General features: G+C 42.1%; 1 protein-coding gene across 2 annotated transcripts in view; it reads right to left on the bottom strand.

The window, feature by feature from the left end:
* Positions 1 to 24,448, bottom strand: part of KCNJ6 (potassium inwardly rectifying channel subfamily J member 6) — a 219,952-nt gene that overhangs the window by 58,621 nt on the left and 136,883 nt on the right. For both annotated transcript variants that reach the window (XM_043507404.1, XM_038386918.2), the window contains one exon: positions 5,318 to 6,238. In XM_043507404.1, the coding sequence (XP_043363339.1) occupies positions 5,318 to 6,238 (921 nt within the window). The remainder of the gene's footprint in view (positions 1 to 5,317; positions 6,239 to 24,448) is intronic.

Raw genomic sequence — 24,448 nt, 5'->3', positions numbered from 1 at the left:
TAGGAAGCGAGGATGCTGTCAGTCTTTGATGCCATACTCCTATGTGTATATTAGTGTTATGCAGGGCCAGGGAAGGTTAAACAATGACCTTAAGGACATATCAGAAGGGTATTACAATGGCAAACAGGGCCATATCAAACGGAGGCATTTGTTAGGCTAGGGCAATCATAAGGGGGAAGTGTGGAAACCGATTAGCGTGGGAGCAAAAACAATAAATCATTCAATCAACAGGGTTGTAATTAAGAGCAGACACAACTTTCTACCAGGTGTGCCTAGCCAATTGCCTCATTTGCTATATAATAACATTTTATGTGCACATTGGACTGCTTTTCACACCATTTCTACAGCTAGTGAGCATGTTTATGTATCTATAAACCCTTCTGCAAATATTGGTCTCAAGCTACCCATGTGTCAAAATATAAGTGAGTTCTATTACCAATATATTTGTATCATTCTCCATATGGACCTGAAGATGTCTATATACTTTGCCATGCAATTTCCTGCGTTGCGTTTTATTTTTAACACATCATAAAATGTTTATATAGCTAATGCCTCACTTGCCACATTTTCATTTTCACAAGGGGGGAACTGCCGTTGCGTTTTCTAGTGCACACCCTCCCCTCCCCCCCCGGGTCACATCATAATGTGTGTAGATTATTAGTGTTGGTGCCCATGTTTGTGACTCACTAAATAGTTGCCTTCTCCAGAAGGCAATGAGTTTAAACCTTCAAAAGCATTTTTGGGGCTTATACAAAGAGAACACCCAGAGTGAAATTTAAAATTTTGTTTAAAAATAATCCCTGTCCCCACCAACCCAATTAAACAGCCTAGTGTTACCTTTTAGACATGCTCCTCTGGCAGACAGAGTTGAGGCTCTTTTGATCTAAAAATCTACCCAAGTCCTATGGGGAAAACAGCCCCTCTAACTAGGAGTTCTGGTTCATATTCAGGCACAGTAAAAATGTTCATAGTGTAAAAAAAACCCTCTAATTCCTCTGTAAAACAATAAAATCAATGGTGACATTTTAATATAAACCAAAATTATGACCTGTTGGCCAATATTAATCAGTGACAACACAAATTATCTGCATCATGCAAGTTGTATTCCTATCAGAGGCTTGTCTATGCCAGAGATAGGAAGAAAAATAGAGTGTATAGTCCCCTGTCAAAGTGGAACTTTTCTTTAAAGCACATGGGAACATTACATCCTGCTTCCCAGGACTGTACAAACATGGGCCAGATCCTCCGTAGGGGAGTAGCCACCGTGTATCATACCACCTGTGTAATCTGGAGTCCTAAAGTGGCTTAACTGGCCCAGGAAGGATCACCTCCCTAATCTTGTAGTGATATAAATTGACACAGGCACTCTTATGCCCCACACATCCCTACCTGCTCTCAGCACTGGAGTGAAAATAGAACATGACCTGTGGAAAGAGGGCATAGCTTGGATGTCCCTCAAGTATGCCAGTTCTTGGGTGAATGTATGGCTCCCTGTAACTGCTGCAGTTCATCACAAGTTAAAGCAAGCCTCAGACCGCTTCAGAAAGGCACAAAGGGACCAGTGCTACGTAGCACTGCATCAGGAGAGGGAAAAGGTGAACTTTAAACTACCTTTGCGCACACCACTCCCCTGGGTATATTCCGCTTCTGAATACCCTTCTGGGCATGGTGGATTATACTGAGCATTTCCTTTTTTAGTCTGAGCATATTTCTGTTGTGTTTTACTCAATGCTTGGGAACGCATGATAATGAGTGACACTTTTGCAGAAAGATAACCCTTCATATCATGTGTGTTTGCATTGATTGAGATTTTAGGGTATTTGTTAATACCAGGGCTCCTGTAAAATATTTATTTTAAACTTCCCCAAACATTTCTTTTGCCAGTCATCCCACTGCCATTCTGTCCTGTCCTCTATCTGCATTTCGAGTGGAACACTTAAGTATGACAAACTACAGATGAATTTGCTTAGATATGCTGACATACTTGTGAATCTCTGAAAGGCCTCTTTGTTTTGGGATCTGTTTGTACAATGGCCATCTTTCTGCACTCTGATCAAAATCCTTTGTTAATCAGGCTGTGTCATGTGTTACTAATCTGATTCTCCCTGATCAGCATTTTTCCTGTTCGCTTTTTTTCTCTTGCTGCAGACTATAACAGTCTCTCATTGTGGTGTGCTTCATTTTTCCCCAAATCAGCAGATAATGAACAGTCATTTCCTTCAAGTATAAATTCTGAAAGATCTGGGATGCTCAAAGATCCAGTAAGGCCATTCTTATGTTCTTATGTAATACTTTGGTACCAAGTCACAGCAGAAGACAAGTCACTTTAACATACATCTACTAAAAGGGAAGTGGAAACTGCAGAGCTATACACTTTCTGTACTTTGGATTGGCCCAAACCCTTGCATCCAAAACTGAAAATACTTTTGCATTATGAAATTTAGATTCTCAGCTGTTCTTCTGAGGCAGTTTGGTGGCTGTATTCAAATCCTTTGGTTCTATACGAATCCTTAACTAGTTTGGTTTTACTACAATGACTATACTGTTAATCTAGGCCTTAAAAGTTAGGTCACCATAGTTATGTTGCTCAGGAGGGATGGGATGTGTAGACATGGCCTTAGTCAGTGCAATTTGCATTTGCTCAATAATATCTATTTTACCACCTGGTTGAGTTCAGCTTTTACTTTCTGTCAGTCTAGTGTGATTTTGCTTGAGCATATATTTTTGACAGCACAAGGGGACCTATATCAATCGGATGTATTAAAGGATCCCAGTCCCTTTATCAAGTCATCAAACGATTTAAGAATACCTTTTTGCATCCTGCTCTAGACAATACACTACACTCATTGATCATCTACATTTACAGACTTATCTTCAGCTCAAGCATATATGGATCTTTCTGTTTCATCATTTCAAATTCTACGAGAAGTATTTGTTCTTCTCTATACGTGCCTGTGTGGCAGTGCCATATGGGCTCATTTTGTTCCCATAAAATGAAACAAATTATGTTTGCAATTTGAACATGCGTCAGTCACTAATTGTTTTGTGTAAGTTTGCTCTGATTACATTGCATTTAGCCCCAGTATCTATTTTGAGATTTGCTTTCTGTTCATTTATTTCCAGTGTCACAGACCAGTTTGCTGTAGTTCCTTCATCTGTAAATGTATTAAGAGACCCAACAAATAATTTTTTGTGTTGTCATTGTCAGAGATTTGAGCTCCAGCTGTTTATCCATGATGTATTTTATTTTTATATTTCCTTGCAATATGTGCTAAGCAATATAAGTGAATGAAGCCATTACTATCAGGGGCCCTCAGCATTCAGTTCTTGATACAATACTATTCAATATTTTTATCAACGATATAGATGATGAGATGAAATCTTTTGCTGGTTAAATTTGCAGGTGACATGAAGATTGATGGGATAGTAAATAAGGAGGAGGACAGGTTACTGTTATAGAGTGATCTGAATTGCCTGGTTAAATTATCACAATCCTACAAAATGTGTTTCAATACAGATGAATGCAAGGTAATACATAATGGGAAGAAAGAAATAAGGCTATGCCTACAGGATGGGAGACTGTCTTGGAAAGCAGAGACTCAGAAAAGGACTTTGGGGGCATCATTGTAGAACAAACTCAAATAAGCCCTTCGTGCTATGCTGTGACTAAAGGGCTGAAGCAACCCTTGGATGAAGTAAAAGGAAAATATCAAGTAGAAGTTGGCAAGTGATCTTGCCTCTGTGCGCCGCACACAGCACTGATGAGACTGCTACTAGACAGCTATGTCCAGTTCTAGAATACAGAGACCACACTCCAAGAAGGATGTGAAAATACTGGAGAGAGTTCAAAGGAGGTCCACAAAAATGATCTAGGGGCTGGAAAACAAGCCTTTTGATGGGAGGCTCAAGGAGCTCGGTCTATTCAGTTTGTGACAGAGAAGGTTGAGAGATGACTTGATCAGTGCACCTGATTGTTTACACATGCAACAGATATCTGACACTGAGGGGCTTTTCAATCTTTCAGACAAAGGCATAACAAGATCCAGTGGCTGTAAGTTTAATTTAGACTAATTCAACCTTGAACTAAGATGGAATTTCTAGCTGTGAGAGTAATTAAACATTGGAACAGCTTAACAGGGGAGGTGGTGGACTCACAGTCTCTTGGGGTCTTTAAAACAAGTTTAGATATCTTCCTAAAAGATATGCCTTAATCCAGTTTCTAATAACAATTCCATGGCCTGTGTATACCGGACAATCATAGTGGCCCCTTTTGGCCTTAGAGTCTTTAAATCTATGAATCTATTGCTTTTATTCCAGGTGTGACACTGCTCCCCTCATCCTGTATGCCTTTCCATTGTTTATATGCAGTGTTGTTGTAGCCATGTCGGTTCTAGGATATTAGAGAGACCAGGTGGGTGAAGTAATATCTTTTATTGGACTAACTCCTGTGGGTGAGAGAAACAAGCTTTCAAGCTACACAAAGCTCTTCTTCTGGGAAAGGTACTAAAAATGTCACGGCTAAATACTAGATCGAAAAGATAGTTTAGCCTTAGCTGTATACACCTATTTTAAGGCTCCTGTACACTGCCAGAATGGTATAAAGGGCCTTAGTGTAAATAAGAATCAAGTCCTTGATATTTTGAATCTAAAGTAATACCAGCCTAAAAGTTAAAACAAAACAAGGATTAAAAAATAAAGTGTTAAGTTGAACATATTATCATTTCACACTCAATGCAAACATCTTTAAGGAATTTCATGGTAGAAGTTTGCACATAGCACACAGTTCTTTTTGCATTACCTATGAATAATTGGGAACAGCAGGCACTACAATATTTTCACATTATGTCTAATCAGGGATTCAGATTAGATTTTTACAAAGCATTGTAAAGCAGTTTATCACACTAGGTTCTACAGGCTTGATTTACGCTTGTAATAGAATGATAAATAATGGGATGACATGCTCTGGAAAATTTAGACAGTAATAAATGTTATATCATTTTAAACTAGATCAGAAACAAATGTGATTTCATTGGGCAGGGTTGAGCACACAATTAAACTGAGCATGCTTTTAATTTTAAACCCAACCATACTGCTGATGCCTTTTGCAAATGTAATGTCTGCTTCCATTGTTGAAGTAATTCTTTTAAAGTGAGGTGAAAACAAAGGTTTTCTGTGGCACAAGAGGCACCAAATGGAGTATAACGACCAGTCCAATTCAGATTTACTGTATTTTCCCTGCTGAATATAGTTTGTATCTGAAATCAATTTACTTTAAAAATTAAAATGTATACTTTACACAAGGTATAAGAAACATTACCTGTTGCCTCCACCATGCCTTCTAGAATTACAACAATTTCTAGTTCCTCTTTGGGCAACTGGTCTTTGGAAATCTCCCAGAAAGGACTCTGCTGGTTAATTTCATGGCTGATGATCAGTGGTGAAACCAAAAAGAGACGATCATCCCCTGTGTAATAACCTACGTTGATATCTGTCTGGTTGAGTGGTATAAATTCCCCCTCCTTTGTCTGTTTAGATTTGATCAACTTGGCTCGTATTGATGCCTCCACAATGTGTGAATTCCTAAGGTCCCCTACTCGGAACATCAGGCACAGCTTCCCATCCCGCATGGAAATGACTGCGTTGGTAGAAAAGACCAGGGTTTCTGCCCTCTTCTTGGGCTGGGATATTTTCACAAACATGCAACCAACCATGAAAGCATTGACAATAGAACCTAAAACAGACTGAACTAAAAGCAGAATAATTCCCTCGGGACATTTGTCCGTGATGACCCGATAACCATACCCGATGGTGGTTTCTGTTTCTATTGAGAATAAAAAGGCCGAGACAAACCCATTGAGGTTACTGACACATGGGGTCCATGTATTGTCTCCTATATGTTCCATATCACCTCGGATGTAAGCAATTAGCCACCAGATCATTCCAAAGAAGAGCCACGTCACAGTGTAAACCATGACAAAAATCAAAAGGTTGAACCTCCATTTGAGGTCGACTAAGGTAGTGAAGATATCACTCAGATAACGATAAGTCTCTCTCACGTTCCCATGGTGGACGTTGCATTTCCCATCTTTCCTAACATACCTCTGAATTTTTCTCTTGGTACATACTTTGCTTATGTGTTTTGGAAGATCCTCTCTAGCTTGTTTGGGCAACTTTGGCTGCTGTATCGTGACAGGGCTCTCCACGTCCTGCTCCATTGAGTCTTCTTCAAATACTCTAGCTGCCATTAAAAAAAGACATTAATATTTATGTGTTTACGGACAATTGAATACGCACACAACTTCCTTCTATATTAGCAGTAGGAAACAAGTATTAATTCATTATCTAATAGAAATAACTTTGAAAGGAAACTTTTTCTTATGTCATGGGCTTCCTATCTATTATTTCAGAGATTTGATCCTGTCTATACCAGTGTTTAAATTCTGCAACAAATATTCAAATAAATGTTTTACCCCCTTTTAAAATGTAATACATCAGTACTACTTATAAGTCAAGAATGATCTTCTGGGAGATAGCACTTATATAAATGAAGAAACAGATCTGCTTTGGGGCTTAAGTCACTAATATGAGCAGAGAAAATGAGCAATTGTTAGACTATTTTTTTTTACATTGATGCCATTACTAAGGGGAAAAGAATTAAATACATGTAAATGGTTTTAGAAAACACTTTATTTTCTGCTGTCATTGACCTCAATGGAAGAAAGATTGGGCCTTAGAATAATATACACCAACATCAATTCTAACTAATTTCTATACAAAATAGACGTATTTATACTGAGCCTGGGGAGTCTGTTTCCTCCTCTCACTAATGTAAAACACACAGTACTTCAGAAGTTGGTGCCATGGTAGTTCACTTGGGTGAGGACCCAAGAATGAGGCTATTAATCATAGTGCACCTTCCTTTCTATGGATGTGAGCCCCTAGCCACCCTCATATCTGAGTGCCTCCCAAATATTTAAAAAATGGAAACAACAGTAACAATCTCTTTCTCTCTCCCCACTTCCTTCCCACCCTTTTGAGAGAAATAGTTTGATTAATTTATACGGTTTTTGTTGGTGTGAGAATGTGGGGGTGTGAAAAACTTATTGAGGGAAAGCTAAGTCAAATGAATGAGTTTTGCACTTCATTCCGAGCACAGGGAGACCTGTGGTTATTCTTATCTATTGTAGGAATGCATTTTGCGCTCTTGTGTGAGTTACAGCTCCTTCTCTCCCAAACCTCACCCTATTGGCTGATTTTTGTTGTTCCAATAGAATATAGTGGTCATGGTTGTGGAGGGAGAAGCAGTCTCTCAAGTAGCTAGAAGCAATGCCATAGAAGGCTTTGAATATCAAAACAGAGGCCTTGAACTATGAGATAGGCTCTAGTTCAAAAGGAATTATTTTGGGGCTTGGAAATCTATGAATCTGTGAACTAGACTCTCTATTCAGATTGCAGAACACTTAGGTGATCTCTTTTTAGCAACCTGTGTAGCTAAGCAGATGGTTTGCTGAGTTTTGAATCACTTTGAGCTTTTTGGGGTGTCTATGGCTTCATCCCTCTGGAGCACAGTCAGAAGCTCTCTGTAAAATTCTAGGTGCAGGTAAAATACACATGAAAAGAAGATGTCATAAAAATACAGCTGTCTCTCTACCCCATCCAGCTGTCAGCCACGCCCTTGTCTACCCAATAGCCTTTTCTGTGAAATAAAGGCATGAAGGTTGGCAGTAGCATTGAAACCTGCTAGCATTTTTGTGTGTTCATGTTATGGACTCCATCCTGTGTCATTTTATAATCTTGTTACTATTTCTTTAAAAGAATTTTATTCCAGCTGATTTCAGGGGCAGCATTTACAGCGATGTTCCAACTAGTCAGTTCTGGATGAATTTATCCCAGCTGGTGACCGTGCTGCCTTCTTGGATTACCACTAATGCAGTATAATGAAATAAACACATAAAAAGTGCATTCAAGAAACCTTTTGGGGCTGACTTAAACTAAAGCCAGGAAATTTGGTGTTAAGGCTTTACACTGTATGCTTAACTCACAATTGTGTCTAAGGGAATTTCAGTCCCTGGAATCCACAAAATCAAAGCAGTAGCAGCCCCTTGAAATAGCCAGGAATGGGTTATGAAGCCTCTGGCTTAGAGTTTTAATGTAATGTTAGTTAGACTTGTAATGTCCATGTAATGGTTTATTATATTTGAAATGCATGAAATATTTGCTTTCCCATCACAATTAAACTCTGGCATATGCAAAGAGACACTGTGTAAGCTTGACAATGCATTTCAGTCTTTGCAGATGGTCTCTGCTGAGTTTTGTTATTCAAACAAACTTTGTTGCACAACTCCAGTTCCGAGCCTTTCTTGAGCAGAGACTGCAAATGGCACCAAATAATGTAGTGGAACTAGGAGGAGACAAACACACTAATTTCACTTGTGGTTTAAGAATAAATTTGAAAGGATGTCTCCAGAGATTGAACTTGCCAACAACCAGGTACTGCACTCTGTAGCCTACTTTGTAGGTTTATTTTTGCTTTTAAAGCACTTATTAATACGGCTATTACTTTGCATTTATTTGGAATATTTAATTTGAAGCTCACAAAGTTCTTTATATTAAGTAAGATCCTCCACACTGAGTGATCTGAAGCACAAAGAAGGTTTAGGTCCAGAATTTCCAAGGTGGCCACTGATTTTCTAGTAGAAATGAGCAGTCCTTATGCACCCCAAAGCGCAGGGAGTGCAGAGACTTCTAGTGTGAGTGGCCCTCACAGACCTCTCTCTGTGGAGTGGGGGGAAGCCTCTTTCTCACCCATAAGGCTATGTAAGGGCTGCTCACATTCTGGTTCTTTGCATACAAAAAACCAAACACTTCAAACCATGTTTATTAACCAAAGACAATCACTAACTTTAATCTAAAACTGTTTCAATAGAACATCTTACAAATAGGTGCTCACAGACACTTAGATTACGCTAGAGTCATCTGCATGGATCTTCAGCCAATTTCCAATGCCAACCTCTCTAGACTGTCAGGCAGTCTCCGAAAAAGTTAAACTAATACCTCCAACCTTTTCCCAGCAATTCAAGATACCCAATTAATCCTATTACTTTTTCCACCACCCAAGCAAGTCATAACCAAACATGCCCTCCTTGTGGCTGTCAGCAACTAGACATGCTCTCAGTCTGGAGTTTAGCTCCAAAGGGAAACACAAGAGCAGCAAGTCCCTAAATAAATGATGCCCGGAATGTGCATCTGTGTGTTGACAGAGATGCCAGGCAAACATCTTTTAAGCACCTGGCAGGATCCCTTGTACATCTCCATGGCCAGTGAAAAGTCACACATGGGTGGCGCTGTAGCTACAAGACATTTAGTCTAATGATATTTTTACTTGGTATCAAGCCAATTAGCTTATGCTGTTTATCTCATTTTATTCTCTCTGCAGTTATATAATGGTTGTCATAATTCCAGGGATCCAGGAGTGAATGGCTGCTATCTTACTTGAAAGCTATTTTGATTCGTAGTGGTTTTCTTCATGGCAAATATATATAAATAATTAACCCACATGCTGAATAAGTATTTTCTACCTTGTACTGTTTATAGACCAGTCTATATTAAACTTGTGTGAACACGATGGCACAGGTAGTAATACCCTGGCTATTTAGCATATTCTGTTCAATGTAATACTCAGTGGGGCAGAGTATTAACTTAGACAGTTAAATATCATGCCTAGATGCCTGCAGGGTGCTCATTTCACATTCTGTCCAATTACATGAATGTGTAAACATTAATAAGTCCCCTTACTGGTTCAGTCATATTTAATCATACCAGTAGCTAGCGATGCTCGTTTGTTCTTGTCTATATTACTGTGAACTCAAAAAAGAATCCTCTAATGTCTTCAGAAACAAAGCAATCTGTATAGTCCTGGATAACAGGAATATGATACTACTGATGAACTATTGGAAACCAAAAATATAGCTATGTCATTAGCTTTAGGGCTGCAGGTGAACAAAAATTAATAGCAATACCTTAAGTGTTGTTGTTAGAGGTGACAATAGTACTTATTTGTATTGTAGTAACTCGTGGTAACTCCTGGGAGCCCCAGTCATGGACCCGAACTCCATTGTGCTAGGGGCTGCCAAACAGAAGAAAAAGACGGTCTTTGCTCCATAGGGCTTATATCTCTCTAAATGAAATACTCATATCAATGTGACTGAAGATCAGTGTGAATGTACATTACATTGGAGGTGACAATATACAAAATTATTAAGTGGTTTTGCTAAGTCAGTATGAATTATAACTAAGGCTACGATTTTATCACGGAGGTCGTGGAATCTGTGACTTCCAGTGATCTTTCGTGACTTTAGCCCATAGCGGCCGGGAGCTGCAAGGTCCCCCCATGGTGGCCAGGAGCTATAGGGAGCTCCAAGCTGCGGTGGGCGATGGGGGTAACCCGCAGCTCCTGGCTGCCACGGGTGGCAGGGCCCCACGGAGCTCTGAGCTGTGGGCAGCAGGCGTTCCTCGCAGCTCCAAGCCGCGGGTGGTGGGGGACCCCAGAGCTCCGAGCAGGGACCTTGAAGCTGCCCAGCTACTGTGGGTGGTGTGGGGACCCTGCAGCTGAGCTGCCCATTTTGTCATAGATATTTTTAGTAAAGTCATGGATAGGTCACTGGCTTCCGTGAATATTTCTTTGTTGCCTGTGACCTGTTTGTGACTTTTACTAAAAATATTCATGACAAAATCTTAGCCTTAATTACAACCTTTACCATTTGCAACAGAACTCTGGTATAAATAGAGCCACATGAATGTTCCCTAGTGAAAGCGGCAAAGCCCAGGAAACCCAGTCAAATGTTTGGTGGTGGCAGTGGAAGTCCAAGGGCAAAGGGTAAAATAGTTTGTTTACCTTGGGGAAGTTTTAACCTAAGCTGGTAAAAGTAAGCTTAGGAGGTTTTCATGCAGGTCCCCACATCTGTACCCTAGAGTTCAGAGTGGGGAAGGAACCTTGACACGGATCAAGACTAACACGGCTACTCCTCTGATACTTGTTCCCTAGTGAATAACTTATGAGATGAATTAAGCCTCTTTATGGGTCTGTGAATTGTTTGTGTACAGTTTACTATCTCGTCCAATTTATTAGCAATTGAAAGTTATTCACCTAGTTTCAAAGAAGATTATTCTCAAGTAGTTCATTGCAGGTATTTAAAATTCATGCAGCATTAGTTAGTTTTGATTATAGTTTGACTTAGTTTACGTGGTATTCTTCTCCTTTCCTGGTTGGATGTGTGTTTAGAATTAAGTTTATGGTGCAAATGCTTACATTATAAATTGCAATCTCGCTTTTTGTTAATATTCTCTAATATTCACTTTAACTTTGCTGTTTTCATCATTGTTCCGGCCAATAAACTCCTTCACTAGAATATCTGTGGAATTGGAACACAAAAGTGATGTGAAAACAAATAACTTTTTGATTTGAGAGCTCTGGGATTTCCCAGAAGCTTTTTTTTTTTTTTTTGGGGGGGGGAGTATTCAGTCATACCTATTTATAAGGATAGATTTGGGCAATATGATATTTAAGCCTCCTATCTGAATGATCTCTATAGCCCAGTGGTGCCCAAACTTTACCTGTTGCGCCCTCGCCCCCCACAGTTATGGAATCTGTCTGCGCCCCTTCTCCATTGCTGCACAGTTGACTCAGCAGAGAAGCTTGGGATGAAAGCGGAGCTGTGGTCAGAACTGGGGACAAGGGAGGAGCTGGGGCTAAAGGCGGAGCTGGGCTGGAGGCAGAGCATGGGGTGGAGCTGGGCCAGGGGCAGTGTGGAGCTGAGGCTGGGGTCAAAGCTGGCCTGCAGGCAAAGCGGGCTGGGTGGTGCTCCCTCCCCGCCCCCATGGGGGCTGGCCTGGGCCCTGCCATGTGTCCCCCAAACATTCCTCTGTGCCCCGCTAGGGGGGTATGCCCCACAGTTTCTGGACCCCTGCTATAGCCAAACGGAGTGAATGTGGTGGACATCAGTTACTTAATATGCCACTCCAATTTGTTTCCAATAACGTAGTTTATTAAATTATTTCTGATGCCTTCTCCCTATGAATATGTTAAGCAAACATTATATCTGGCTTTCCAGGAATCCAGCTCAGGTAGGCTTGTGTGAAACCTCTGTTCCCCATTGCTGTGGTAAGACTGTTGGCCATCTAGATCGGGAGAGGAATGTTCAGCGGCATAATACAAACAAATGCCAACTCTGTCAAAGCTACTGCTCTACTGAGTCTTTGCCATTCTTTCTCTGCTTATGCTCCAGACCCAGGTTGGACAGTGAGTCACAAAGCATTTTCTTCGTTTTTGATGAGCACAGTCACAGGGGCTGTGAAATGCTTTGCCAGATTTCCCTGGCTTGCTTTAGGTGCTGTTTCAGCTCTGTAAAATCTCAGCTTTGCTGAGCCTTGGGAACACACTAGCAGATATTTTTAGAAGGGGGAGAGCTTTGCTTGCATGGTGAGCTAGATTTTTATTTATGCTTGTGATGGGCAAACCTCTAAAGAGTCAGTTAGGTAAGGAAACCCTCCCCTCCAATCTGTACCTTCACACGCATTATTCTAACATCTTAAATAAGGGTTAGTGCCTCAGTTCAGCTGGGTAGCTGAGCACAGGAGTAGTGCCATGGAAATCCATGGCACTACTCACTTGCTTAAAGATACTCATGTACATCAATACTGTGCAGAATCAGAGGCGAGGGCAGGATGGCTCTTGGTGGACAAGGTTGATTGTTATTGTTCCTCTGAGCAAGATCAACAGGCACACCTTTCTCCAGCTACCTAGCATTTGCTATTGCTGGCAGTGCACATTCTCCCAGGCTTGCGGTGTATCCTCATTCCCTGTACAATAGACACTCCCTAGACAATCGCACATGCATTCCCTGTCACATTTTATCCATTCAGCTGCAAACCTGTATGGAGGGCCGGGTAGGGAAGGCTGCCTCCCCAAACAGCCTGGCCCCCGCCCTCTATCTGCCCCCCCCAATTCCCGCCCCCTGACTGCCCCCCTCAGAATCCCTGACCCATCCAACCCCCCTGCTCCTTGTCCCCTGACTGCTCCCTCCTGGGACCCCCACCCCAACTGACCCCTGGGACCCCACCCCCTATCCAACCCCCCCTTCTCCCTGTCCCCTGACTGCCCCAACCCTATCCACACCCCTGACCCCTGATAGCCCCCCTGGAACTCCCATGCCCTATCCAACTCCCCGTTCCCTGTCCCCTGACTCCCCCCCCATCCCCAACCCATCCAACTGTCCCCTGCTCCATCTCCCCTGACTGCCGCCCCAGGACCCCCCGTTCCCTGCCCACTTACCATGCCGGAGCCAGCCACGCTGCCGCGCTGCCCAGCAAGAGTGGCGGGACAGAGCACTGGCAGTACAGCGCAGCACACTCAGGCTGGCAGGGGAGTGGCTATGGTCTAGCCTCCCCAGCCAGAGCTCAGGGGGTGGGCAGGATGGTCCCATGGGCTGGTCGTGGCCCACGGGCCGTAGTTTGCCCACCTCTGATTTACGGGTTACTAATGATGCACAGAAGTGGACTGCAGTTGATAGTTTACAAATGGTGGTCCCTAGTAGAAATCTACAAAAGAGATGCATAATCCAGAGTGTTGGCCGGCATTCCAAGCTGGCATTAAAATCAGAGGGACAGGTAAGTGCATGGCTGTTCACAGAGATGCAGCAGCAATGCCCCACCATATACAAGAGAATTAAATCCTTTGTGCATGAAAAGGAGGGGTTCCAGCCATCCCTCTTCCCTCTGAAAGATATAGGTGGCAAATTTAACACAGAAGGAGGCAAGGATCAGCAGCAGGGAGGGTCGGAACAGCATCAGATCAGACCAGCTACACAGTCATTCTAAGTACCACAGTACAGAAAAAGAGAGAGAATGAAAAGAGGAGAAAACGGTCTCCTCCCACCCAGCTGTTCTGAGAAGTAGTGGGCCAACCTCAGACGCAGAATGAGTGGGTATAGGTTCCTTTGACTTTACGGGACTTGTACCCATGTATCCCAGGTCTGAGTTTGGCTCAGTAAATACAAATTCATTGATTTGATTTCTCTACACCCTAATGAGAAACAAATCTTGCTGCACTGTGGTTGTTTACAAAGAGGTAACATACAGTCTGATCTGTGTGTACCTTGGTAGGGGTAAGTCTGGGACAAGTACGTGCTATCTCTGTGCAGAGAGGCCCATATGTATGGATGCTTGTTAGACCCAGGTACAGTTCTGGGGGCAGTTATATAACTCTTCCTGCTCTACTTTTGTGGGGGTGAAGGGGGTCTGGTGCCAGTTCATGCCAAGGCCCCAGGCCTCACTGAACACTGACAAATGCATAGCTGGAAACCAGACTGTCTCACCTGCATGTTAGTATTGCTAAGATAGATATTAGAGTTGTAAGAATGTGTTTGGTGTTTAAACCTTAGGAGTAGCTTGTAGGATGCTGCATGCATTAGTCTCATTTATTGGTACCCCATGTTATAAAACAATAGCAAATGTTTTCATTTCATTGTCACTGTGTAACTCACCAAACAGGAAAGAAGCCTTCTATAATGTAAATGCTGACTTCCTCCGGAAGATGTTTGACTCTGCCCAAAGAGAAGGCCTTTGAAATCAAATGAGCTACTGTGACACATCAAGGGTATATCGACACTGCAATGTAAGCCCAGGATTAGTGGAACATGAATCAGCTGACCTGTGTTAAGGAACCCTGGGAGTGAGCATCTACGTTGTATTTTAACCCTATGTGAAGACTTTTCTAGCCCTTGCTTGAATCTAGATGTCTAGGTGCTCTGGTGTCCACTGCAAAGTAACCATATCTCAGAGTTCCTAGTGCCCCCAGCCCGAAATATGGCTTCTCTAGCAGCTCACTTTGTAAAAGGCTTGATTGGGTCGCTCTCCTTTGCAAACCCAGGAGGCTCTCTGACAGTGTGCTTGCAATTCAGTGATCAGAAGTTAATGGGTTAATTGCTGCCATTTGCAAAAGCAGGGGGATGGCTTCCATTTTCAATGGAGTGGATTACAGTTTGTTGGGATAGAGAGGACTAAGGAAATTGTCCCATGGAATTGTGGGATACTTCTGTCTGACTTCTTTGACCTCAGTCAAGCAGGGCTGTGTCTACACTGCAGAGCAATAGGACTCAGCCCCTAGGTCCTGGCGTAACTTGAGCTCAGACTTTCCAGACCAGCAGGGTCCTGGGACTGTGGGTCCAAGCCCTGGGTTAGCACAATTGCAGTGAAGATGCAAGAGGGGTTAGGCTTCAGCCCAGGTTCAAGCACGGGCTTATGTTGCAGTGTCGACATACCCCAAAAGAACAAAGACGTTGTTAACTGCACCCTTCATCCTCTCCAGGAAGAGGAAACCTGTGCATGAACTCATCCCATCAGCTTGGGCTCTGGGGGAGAAGGGGATAAAAATCCCTGACAAGGAAAACTTGATAATTTTTGCTGCTTGGACTCTGAAGGGGCAAAAATCACCAAGCATAAGCAAACACCCCCCAACCGCTTTTGCCTGGGTTAGTCGTAAAGACATATGGAGTTCGCTTATTACAGAAGTTTCTATCCTCTTTTGGAACCTAAGAGTGTAATCCATTTGTGTGTGTAAGTTTATCTTCCTTAATCTTATAAATAACTCTTTTATTTCTTTTTCCTACTTAATAAAGCTTTAGTTAGTTGGTTACAGCAGTGGATCTCAAGCTTTCCAGACTACTGCACCCCTTTCAGGAGGCTGATTTGTCTTGCAGACCGCCAAGTTTCACTTCACTTAAAAACTCCTTGCTTACAAAATCAGACATAATGATACAAAAGTGTCACAGCACGCTATTACTGAAAATTGCTTACTTTCTCATTTTTACCATATTTTTATAAAATAAATCAATTGGAATATAAATACTGTACTTACATTTCAGTGTATAGTATAAACAGCAGTATAAAGAAGTCATTGTCTGTATGAAATGTTGGTTTGTACTGACTTTGCTAGTTCTTTTTATGTAGCCTGTTGTAAAACTAGGCAAATAGCTAGATGAGTTGACATGACCCCTGGAAGATCTCTGCATACTCCCAGGGGTATGTGCACTCCTGGTTGAGAACCACTGTGTTACAGGATTGGCTACAAGTGTTGTCTTTGGTTTGAGATCTGACTACAATTGATCTGAGGTAAGTGATGGGTCCTTTGGGATTGGAAGTAACCTGAATATTGTTGTGATTACTGGTATAAGGGACCATATATCACAGAAGCAAGCTTACCTGGAGTGGTAAAATAGATTGGAGTACCCAAGGGGACTTGTTACTTGGTTAATGAAATCTAATTATAGACTATATAACCAATTTGGGGTTTGTCCCTTATTTCCTGACAGACTGCCCTGAGGTTGGCAACCACATTCATGAGCCACCCAGAACAGCATGACAAGGGGTATTTAAATGTTTTTAGTTATGTCTTATAAGATCCTCTGTGTGCACCTGGCAGTATGCATGCCCCCAGGAAAGCTGGGTGAAATTTTTCAGACTGCACCATTTTTTGCTGAAAAATGCAGATTTGAGTTCACCAAAATATTTTGTGAATTTGCAGAATAGCTTCAACAGAAAAGCTCCCTCTAAAATATTGAAAAAATGAAATATTTTGTTTTGACATTTTTGAAACACATTTCAGTTTTTTCAATCTGAAATAACTTTTTATTGATGATTTTACCTCAATACCATTTAAATTTTTTTGTAAAAAACCCCATTCCTCTGAAACAAAATGTTTAGTTTTGGGTGGAATGAATATTTTGTTTGACACAAAACCAATTTTTTTCAACCTTTTGGTTAATCAAAAAACTAATATTCATTTTGGATTGACCCTGAAGAAATCAAAAAATCTATTATTTGCACTGCTCTGAAAGTGAGCAGCAGCTCTGTGTGACTTTCAGCACTGCAGTTGCTGGATTTCTCCGGTTCCTTAGTAGAATACAAAAAAAGTCAATGCATTTTGCTGATTAGCTGGGAAGGGAATAAAGGCAGTTGCACCATATCTGTGTGAGACCGTAAGTGGCAGCTTGTTTAACACTGTCACTGACACCGAAATTGTCAACCACCTGCCTCAGAACGTTACAGCACAAATAACGCTGGTTGTCTTGGGGAGATGCTATGATGTTTTTCATTTTTGTTGGCTTCTTCCCTTTCTGGATGCTGTTCAGGCAGACTAATTTTTCTCTTTCATCCCTCCCTTTCTGAATTTTGAACAAAATCCTGTTTGTAATTGGGGCTGCGTTTGCTCTTTTTTAGGCTAAATAATTAGATTATCAGTAACCCCGTCTACTTTCCTCTCCCAAAAAACATTTACTCACAAACACCAGCCCTCAACCTCCCTTTTCCATTCCCAGCAATTTACAGGCTGCAAAGAAAACATAAGTGAAAATGATGCTTGAAATGAGGGTCACAAGGTTTTAAGCACCTCATCTTTTCGGCTGGGTTGCTATTTTGTTTTGGACTATGGTATTTTGGTGTCCTGATGCCAAGAAGTACAGAAATGCTCATCATTAAAAAATATGACTTAGCTCTTACATAGCATGTTTCATTATCCAAGAGCTTTTCAGACATTAACTAATTATTCCCCCTACTGTCCCTGTGAAGTAGGTAGATAAAAGTTATCATGATGAGTATTGTCCCCACTTTATAGATAGGGAAGTGAAGGCAAAAAGTGAGGGCCTATTTCAACATGATGCTGTGCATAGACACTGACGCCGTTGGTGCTCCAGGGTTGGAGCACCCATGGGGAAAAATAGTGGGTGCTCAGCACCCACTGGCAGCCTCGCTGATCAGCTCCTCCTCTCCCCTCCCCCAGCATCTCCCACCCACTGGTGGGCTCTGCCTATCAGCTCCCCCTCCTCCCTGCTAGCACCTCCTGCCTGCCATGATCAGCTATTCAGCAGCATGCAGGAGGCACTGGGGAGAGGGGGAGGAGCGGGCGCAAGAAGAGGCAGGGCGGGGGGAGGAGCAGGGGCAAGAACAGGCGGACCAGGGATGGAGGCTTGGGGGAAGGGGTGGAATGGGGGAGGGGTCTGGGGCTGAGCGGGGCTTGAGCAACCCCTAGGGAAATCCCAAAGTCGATGCCTCTGATGTGCACTCTCAATTCCTGGCATCAAGCAACATTCTGGCTTAGGCTCTCAGGGTATGTGTACCCAGTAAAGAAAAACCCATGGCTGGCCTCTGCCAGCCAATGTAGACTTCTGTAGCTGGCACAGGACAGCGGGGGGGGGGGGTAGGTTTCTTTGCTGTGTAGATATGCCCTCTACAGGCCTTGCATCAGGACTTTAGAGCACTGGTTCCCAAACTTGTTCTGTTGCTTGGCCTGCGCCGTACATCCCTCGGCCCACGCCGCTTCCAGCAGCTCCCATTGGTCTGGAGCAGCGAACCGCGGCCAGTGGTAGCCGTGATTGGACGAACCTGCAGACGCGGTAGGTAAACAAACCAGCCCGGCCCGCCTGGGGCTTTCCCTGCACAAGTGGTGGAACAAGTTTGGGAACCACTGCTTTAGAGTTTGTTTGGACTACAGTTTGTGGCCTTGTCTACATAAGAAAGTTGCACTCTAAAGGTATGAGTTTTTTAAACTGATTAAGTTAAACTAGTCCAAAAGGCTATATAGACAAGCTGTTTAATCCAGGCTTTTTTTAGTTTAGTTTAAAAAGGATTAGAAATTAATTTAAACTAAACCACTGTTACTGAAATAAGAGTCTCCACACAAGACTTTGTACTTGACTGTCTAAACTGGTTTTAAAACATGATGGTTTAAAAACAGTTTTAAACCAGTGCAAATTTCTCATGTAGAGATTGAAAACACTGGTGTAGACACAAACTACTAATCTTTCTGTCCTGGAACAAACACTGTGTCGTGTCTAGACTAGCATTTAATCAACCCCGTGCTCAACTCAGTAGACCATGGTTTTCATGAAGAGAGAACTAAATTTTCCTGAATGGGCAAAAAGACTTGATCGTGATTAGTTTTTATTTCATCCCAGCTGGTCTAATTGTAACATTCCGTTCTCACAAATATGTCAAGTAATCTCATGGCATTTGATTCTGGACTGCTGAATTTAAAGCCCAGTATAAACATAAAATCCTACTACGGTTTTCAGTTTTTCTCTCCGTTATGTGGATGTTACCTGAACAGGCTGAACTGATGTCATGCTTTTTAAGTAATTCACATTTTAGATGGCACATGAGCCTTCAGCCAGCATAGCCCATATATCTTAATGGAGCTAGCAAAGTTCAGCATGAGCACAAATAATTCAAATCTTTCACAGCCTTTAGAACTCTTGAGCGAGAAGAGTAGTTCTACTTTTTAACATAAATCCCTTGAGTTTTGTAGGGGGAAGATCTACCTCCAATATGTGTGTGTGTTGTATTTTAGGGATTTGTTCACAGGGATCAGAAAAACACAGGTTGCTTTTGTTAGAGACACTAGATAAAGGAGTACACTGAGATAAAAGAGGAATTCTATGTCTTTTGTAGGCAGGTACATAGAGTGGTACCCATTTAAATGAGTGCCTAATAAAGGAACTGACCTGTTAGTTGGAAAGATTTCCTCTGAAGTAAATGAGAATGTATAGCCCTTTGAAGTGAGTTCCTGATAAAGGAATAGACTTGTTCTAAGAACAGACTTGTGCATCCAAAAAAAAAAAAAAAGGAAAATTGAGATGTTAAAAATATAGCTTGCTATGTACTTAATAAGTTTGTATTGTTCCTTTATTAAAATGCATTTGAAGCTCGTTAGAGAAGACGAGGCCCATGACAGAGGGATAGCACTTTGCCTGGAGTGACACAGACGTTTAGTTACTGGTCGTGGTCTCTGACTTCCTCGGCCAGCAGGGGTTGGGATAGCTCTGGAGGCAGAAGTGTTCAGTGGAAGTGGTGGGCCGAAATGAGGGTGTATTGATTCTTAGTGCAATGACAAAAACTTAGAGGACCCTCTTGGAAAAATAAAATACCTTAAGGCCAAATTCTGCCTGCTGGAGTGTGTTTATGTGTGTATGAACATGTACAGCTCCCCCTGAGATGCACACTGTATGCTATCCAAGAAGTGGGGAGGCCAAAACTGAAGACAAAAAAAGAAGTCCTCTCCAAACAGACCCCAGCCAGCAGAGTTCCTAGTTCTCTTATTGTTCTAAGAGGCAGGCAGGCCTTTTCTCTTTCCCTCAGACAGCAAATTAGGGAAGGAGCAATTTAGCTAAGTTTATAAGGCTCTTATCTCAAAGCTTTGAGTCACACCAGACAAACTTATATTCAGAAAATAAAGTCTCTAAGGCCCAAATCAAGTTAATGTCCTGGGACCTACAGCCCATAGAAGCCAACAGTCCCTTCTCTAAGCTTCCTTTTCCTGTTTATATATCCCAGCCCTAAAGGTGGAATGCTCCTTGACTATATCCAGGTAGTCTTGGCTGGGAGCTCCACACTGTCCCTTAAAGGGGTAGAACACACATCTGTGGGTTGTATATAATTTGTACTGAACTAGCATTCTGACTTACTTTGATATTAGTGTTTTAAGCAGATGAATGCCACTGAATAGCCACAATACCCTGTGGGTTTCTACTGTCCACTTAAATTTCACTGATTACTACAATTCCTTCATCAATGAAAAAGAATAACTTATAAATATGGATCAAATTCTAAGTAAGGATCCCTTGGAGGTTAAAAGGTGTGACCTGGCTAATGTGCCTACGTTATCTCTGTGATTAGTCAGATACAGTTACAATGGCCAGTTTGATATTTTTGGTTAATATAAATTATAATATTATCAATAATACAAATACTTATTTTCCCCTCATGTGCAGTGTTGTAGCCAGGTTGGTTCCAGGATATCAGGGGGACAAGGTGGGTGAGGTAATATCTTCTATTGGACCAACTTCTGTTGGTGAGAGGGATAAGCTTTCACAAAGCTCTTCTTCAAGTTCTGTCTAAGCTGGGAAGCTTGTCTCTCTCACCAACAGAAGTCAGTCCAATAAAAGATATTACCTCACCCTCCCTGTTTCCCTTTTTTCCCCCTCTTCATTTTGACTTATAAAAAACTAGAATTTCCCTTCATAAGGTGCAGGCTCTGCAAGGGTGGTGGTGTTTATATAGGCTCCCTTAACTGAGGGGACGCTTAGCAATTGCTAGTCAGGTTTGTAATGCCAGTTCCCCAGATGCTGCTGGATGTTCGGATAGCAGCGGTGGTCACCTTTTTGCCACCTGGGCTTGGCAAGTAGTCTTAAATGCAAGAGGTGCTTACTTGGTGCAGTCAAATGTTTCAGAACTTGATGTAGCAGTCAATGAGACTTACCCTTAAAACTTTGCAAGCATGAGGATTTTCCTTTTCTTCTTTGGAGTTTTCAGGGGGATCAAAATTAGCCTGTGTTATGAAGAAACTACCACATCCCTATGAAGAAAACCACTAAGACCTGCAGAGCTAGGGTTAGACCCTTAGCTTTGGTTGCCAACTCTTAGCAATTTTCATAACAAATCTTGTGATATCTTGGGGATGGAAGTTGGTTCTCATCAGTTTCTGACTTATGGCTTCAGTCATGTGAACTTTTGCCCATATCTAAAATGATTCCTATCTCCTCTCACCTCAGCGGCGCTGGAGCTACAAGCTACAGTATATTAAGCTACAGTATATTAAGCGGTTTCTAGAAAAACTTCTTTGTAGGAGACAGTGTGGCCCAGTAAACGCGGGATGCAAGAGAACCTGGGTTTGAATCCTAGTGCTGTGTGACCTTGGCTAAGTCACTTAAACCTTTCAGTGGCTCAGTTTCATAATCTGTACCATAGAAAGAATGATACTTACCTACCTTTATAAAGAGCGTTCCTATCTACAGATAGATGTGCTGGTTTCTGTGGGATATTAACAACACTGATACAAGTACCAAGGGTGCTAATAATGATTCTCTTTGTTAATCTTTAGCTTGATCTTTGGTCTGTACAGAAAGCTGATGTCAGTTGCTATGGGACTTTTCTATACCTGGTGATGAAACACCTAACATGTGCAATCTGCTGACAGGTTGTGTCTTCCCAAGAAAGGAGATGGATTTTTTCCTACAAGCATGACAATTACTTAGCCTGGGCCACATTAATATATTTACTCTCATTGTCTGCTGCTCACAGGGCCCTCTCCAAGCTCAGCTAACAACATCTGGCAAGCTATTAATAACAGCTGACTGTGATAAATGTCTGTTTGCTACAACTGACTTCAGCATTACATGGCTGACCTGAGTTTAGGTAACCAGACTTTAATAGCATTCACATGTAAATTAGGTACAAGTCCTTACTGGAGTGGTGCTGTGGTTAAATGCACAATCTTTTTTCATGTCTGAGCAATTTTAACACATTGCCCTGTTTCCTTGCTTTTGCCTTCCCTCTCTTTTCTCTCTTGCAATTTCCTTGATTATTTGTTTCTACATCTGGCATTAGTGTATGATGTTAGCAGTCATGTTTCCCTGTCAAAGAGTTAAGGAACATGGTTCTTCTATGACCCCACCCTTCCCTTCCATACAGATTAACCACATTGGATTAGTGGATCCTGCTGAAAAAAGCCCCAGTTCAATATACTAGTATGTCCATCTGTGGCTGGCATGGGTGTATTGGAACAGATGTGTGTTGTCTCCAGGATGATGGAGGTGCAAAGCTAAACTGAGCAGTTCTGATTCCTGCATGGTTCACACAACGACTCTCCTAATCGGCAGAATGAGCCCATTAACCATTTTGTGATAATGTACTAGGAGTGTTTGTGATGAGTCTCTCCTTCAGCTGAAATGGAGGTGCTACCACAAGCCCTCTCTTACAGTGCTAGGCTTATGTATGTTTTAGAGTAGTGGTTCTCAACCAGGGGTACACAGAAGTCTTTTGGGGGTACATTAACTCATCTAGATATTTGCCTAATATTAAACAGGCTATGTAAAAAGCCCTAGAGAAGCCTGTACAAACTAAAATTCATACAGACAATGACTTGTTTATACTGCTCTATATACTATATACTGAAATGTAGGTACAGTATTTATATTCCAATTGATTTATTTTATAATTATATGGTAAAAATGAGAAATCAGTAATAGTGTGCTGTGATACTTTTTTATTTTCATGTCTGATTTTGTAAGCAAGTAGTCTTTAAATGAGGTGAAACTTGAGGTATGCAAGACAAATCAGCCTCCTGAAAGGTTAAGAGCCACTGTTTTAGAGGAGGAGCAAGAATTGCCTTGAAGTTGAGGGTCTTCAGACTCCCTTTTAGCTTCCTTCCTGAAAAACCAAGAGAAAATATGGTCTAGCTCAACCACAGGATATTGGCTTGATGCAGGAATTGCAGGGTGAAATTATATGTCCTATGTTATACAGGATGTCAGACTAGATTACCATAATGGACCTTTCTGGTCTTAAAATATCTGAAACTCCTACTACTCCTCCTACCCATGAAGCTACCACTGTTTTCGCTACTTCTGTTCTCTTCCTATTTACAAAACTTTGGCTGTGGTCAAGTCATTTAACCAGTGCCTGTCTCCTGAGCTGTAACATGAGGTAAGGTTTGTGCAGTGATTTCAATATGTAGAGTGGATAAGGCAGGCAATGTGGGGTCTATTCCTAGCGGTGTCAATGATTTGCTCTGTGACTAGCCAAGTCCCTTAGGGTATGTCTACACAGCAATTAAACACCTACAATACAACACAGGTCAGCTGACTTGGGCTTTCAAGGCTTGGGCTGTGGGGCTGTAAAATTGATGTGTAGACATTCAGGCTCACTCTGAAACTCTCCTTCCTCTCCCAGCGTCCCAGAGCTCAGGCTCCAGTAGAAGTGTGAACATCTACATGGCAATTTTTAGCCCCATGAGCTAGAGTCAGCTGACCAGGGCCAGCTGTGGCCGTGCTGTGGGTCTTTTATTCCAGCATAGATGTACTCTGAGGGCCCAGTTGTGCCTGGTGCTTACATGGCGTGGGAGAGGGTCCAACATCCCATTCACCTTTGCAGAGCCCACATGAGAAAGCCAAGCATAATTGAGGTCTCTGTTCTCATAGGAATACAGGGACCAATCCCTCTTTCTTCATTTGGGCGTGCAAAGGTACCAAAAGGCAGGGGAGAAACAGTCTTTCTCTGCACTTCTGTGAGTGAGGAGACCAAGGTAGAGAGGGACTAGAATGCACCCAGATGGAACGTTGCAACAAGCACTTTCTCTCTGCATATGTGAAGCATAGCTGCTCCCTGAGCTTTACCCAAGGGAAGTGGGTCTCTGTGCTGCCCCTAAATAAGGTGGTGCTTAAATGGCCCAGTTAAGCCCTTAATATCTTCCAGCCTCAGTTTCCCCATCTGCATAAGTGAGGCTATTGATACCCACTATTTTTTGTAAAGCACCTTTAACTTATAGATTGCTATATAACAGCCAAGTATTATCATTTAATACTAGTTGATGAATCACTCCACTAAGTGGAGAGGCTTATTC

The sequence above is a fragment of the Dermochelys coriacea genome, chromosome 1, assembly GCF_009764565.3.
Source record: "Dermochelys coriacea isolate rDerCor1 chromosome 1, rDerCor1.pri.v4, whole genome shotgun sequence".
Lineage (NCBI taxonomy): Eukaryota > Metazoa > Chordata > Testudines > Dermochelyidae > Dermochelys > Dermochelys coriacea.
Note: the sequence above shows the minus strand (reverse complement) of the source record. Positions and strands in the feature narration are given on the sequence as shown.